The sequence below is a fragment of the Epinephelus moara genome, chromosome 24 (assembly GCF_006386435.1).
Source record: "Epinephelus moara isolate mb chromosome 24, YSFRI_EMoa_1.0, whole genome shotgun sequence".
NCBI lineage: Eukaryota > Metazoa > Chordata > Actinopteri > Perciformes > Serranidae > Epinephelus > Epinephelus moara.
Window position 1 is genome coordinate 12842387 of NC_065529.1, and position 1679 is coordinate 12844065.

Below are 1679 nucleotides of genomic sequence, written 5' to 3' on the forward strand. Positions count from 1 at the left end.
TCTGTCCCACGTTTTTCTACTCACTGACGTGGTCAATCTATGTGAAACTGCACATAGGCATTGAGGACTGGCATAGGTAGAAGGTGACAAAGCTACCAATGGGGATGGACTAGTAAATTAATAATTTTTGTCAGTTCCTTTTAAATTATCCAGAGAAATAAAAGAAACTGACAGAAACTAGGTATACACATACATGATACCGGCCTGTTGTCTGCCCAGATATCTCAAACACATCTCATGTCCACTCTGGTGTTCATACTTGAGTTTAATATTTGTTCATCATCTTGTGTTTAAATCTTTTTTTTTTTTTTTTTTTTTTAAATCTATTGTGTGTAAACGCGCTCTCATTTCGGTTTCTAACTCATCACACAGATTGACTCGACACACTGAAACACATCTTTGTTCTACATTTGTTCTGCTCTTTGTTTATGTGAACACACAGTTTCCTTTCAGTTCATACAGACGCTCTCTGATCTGAAACAACCTCTGGGTACAGTCTGCTGACACGCTGCTCTTTGCTTCGTACATCACTGATGCTGTTTTAAAATCTACAAGTGTCTTAATTTAAGTGACGAGTTGACTTTATGTTTGAATTCTGTCTCCATCACAGTTTCTGATCAGGTTACAAGCTTCATTTGTCATTTTACAACACAGGACTGCACAATGAAATGTCTCTCTCTCTCTCACACACACACACACACACATACACACACACACACACACACACACACACACACATATACACCTGGAGAGACTCTGACAATAAGTCCAGAGAGATTATGTAAACAAATAAAAACAAAACGTACCTGTTGAGGAACTCGATGACAGTGAAGGGGGAGGAGTCAGCCGTTGTCGTGGCAACCCAGTACAGTCCTCCCTGCCTGACGTGGACGAAGTAAAGATCTTTGTGACTCTGCAGAAACAAAACACACGACTGATGTTGCGTTTAAGGACCACGGTGGAAAACACCAGCTCACACTGACCCTGCTCCCGACGTTATTAATGAACACAATTAATTCAGTCCTCTGATTGGACGGTTGGTGCTCAAGTTTTTTGTTATTTTTAAATATTTTTAAAATATAGATTAAGATCCGAACACAGAGGAGTTTATAAAAGGTGTGTGAGTGAAGCTGCAGCTGTAGGAGGACACACTGCTCCACACACACAGGGTGTTACCATGACGACTGGAGGCTGGTCTCCGGTCAGCGCCATGACCTTCTCATAGAAGACACTGATGACATCACTTCCTGCTTCTCCGCGGACTGATGGTGACGTTAAGAACTTTACCACAAACCAGAGGAGGAAGAAGTACTCTGATACTTTATTACAGTAAAAGTACTAAAACCACAGAGTAGAAATACTCAGTTACAGGTCCTGCGTTCAAAATGTATTAAAGTATAAGTACAACAGTATTAGAATCAAAATTTAGTAATAGTACCAAAAGTAAAAGTTCTGATTCTACAGAATAATCTACACTAACCGGCCATTTTATTAGGTACACCTGTTCAACAGCTTATCAATGTAAACAGCTAATCAGCCAATCAGGTGTCAGCAGCTCATTAACATTTAGTCATGTAGACATGGTGAAGACGAGCCGCTGAAGTTCAAACGGAGCATCAGAATGATGAAGAAAGGTGATTGAAGTGACTTTGAACGTGGCATGGTTGTTGGTGCCAGAC

At 40.4% G+C, this 1679-nt stretch overlaps 1 protein-coding gene across 3 annotated transcripts in view; it reads right to left on the reverse strand.

Moving 5' to 3' along the window:
• Positions 1-1679, reverse strand: part of ap4m1 (adaptor related protein complex 4 subunit mu 1) — a 19465-nt gene that overhangs the window by 15073 nt on the left and 2713 nt on the right. For all 3 annotated transcript variants that reach the window (XM_050038995.1, XM_050038996.1, XM_050038994.1), the window contains exons 3-4: positions 1177-1262; positions 807-913 (exon numbers count right to left, since the gene is read on the reverse strand). In XM_050038995.1, coding sequence (XP_049894952.1) covers positions 807-913; positions 1177-1262 — 193 coding nt within the window. The remainder of the gene's footprint in view (positions 1-806; positions 914-1176; positions 1263-1679) is intronic.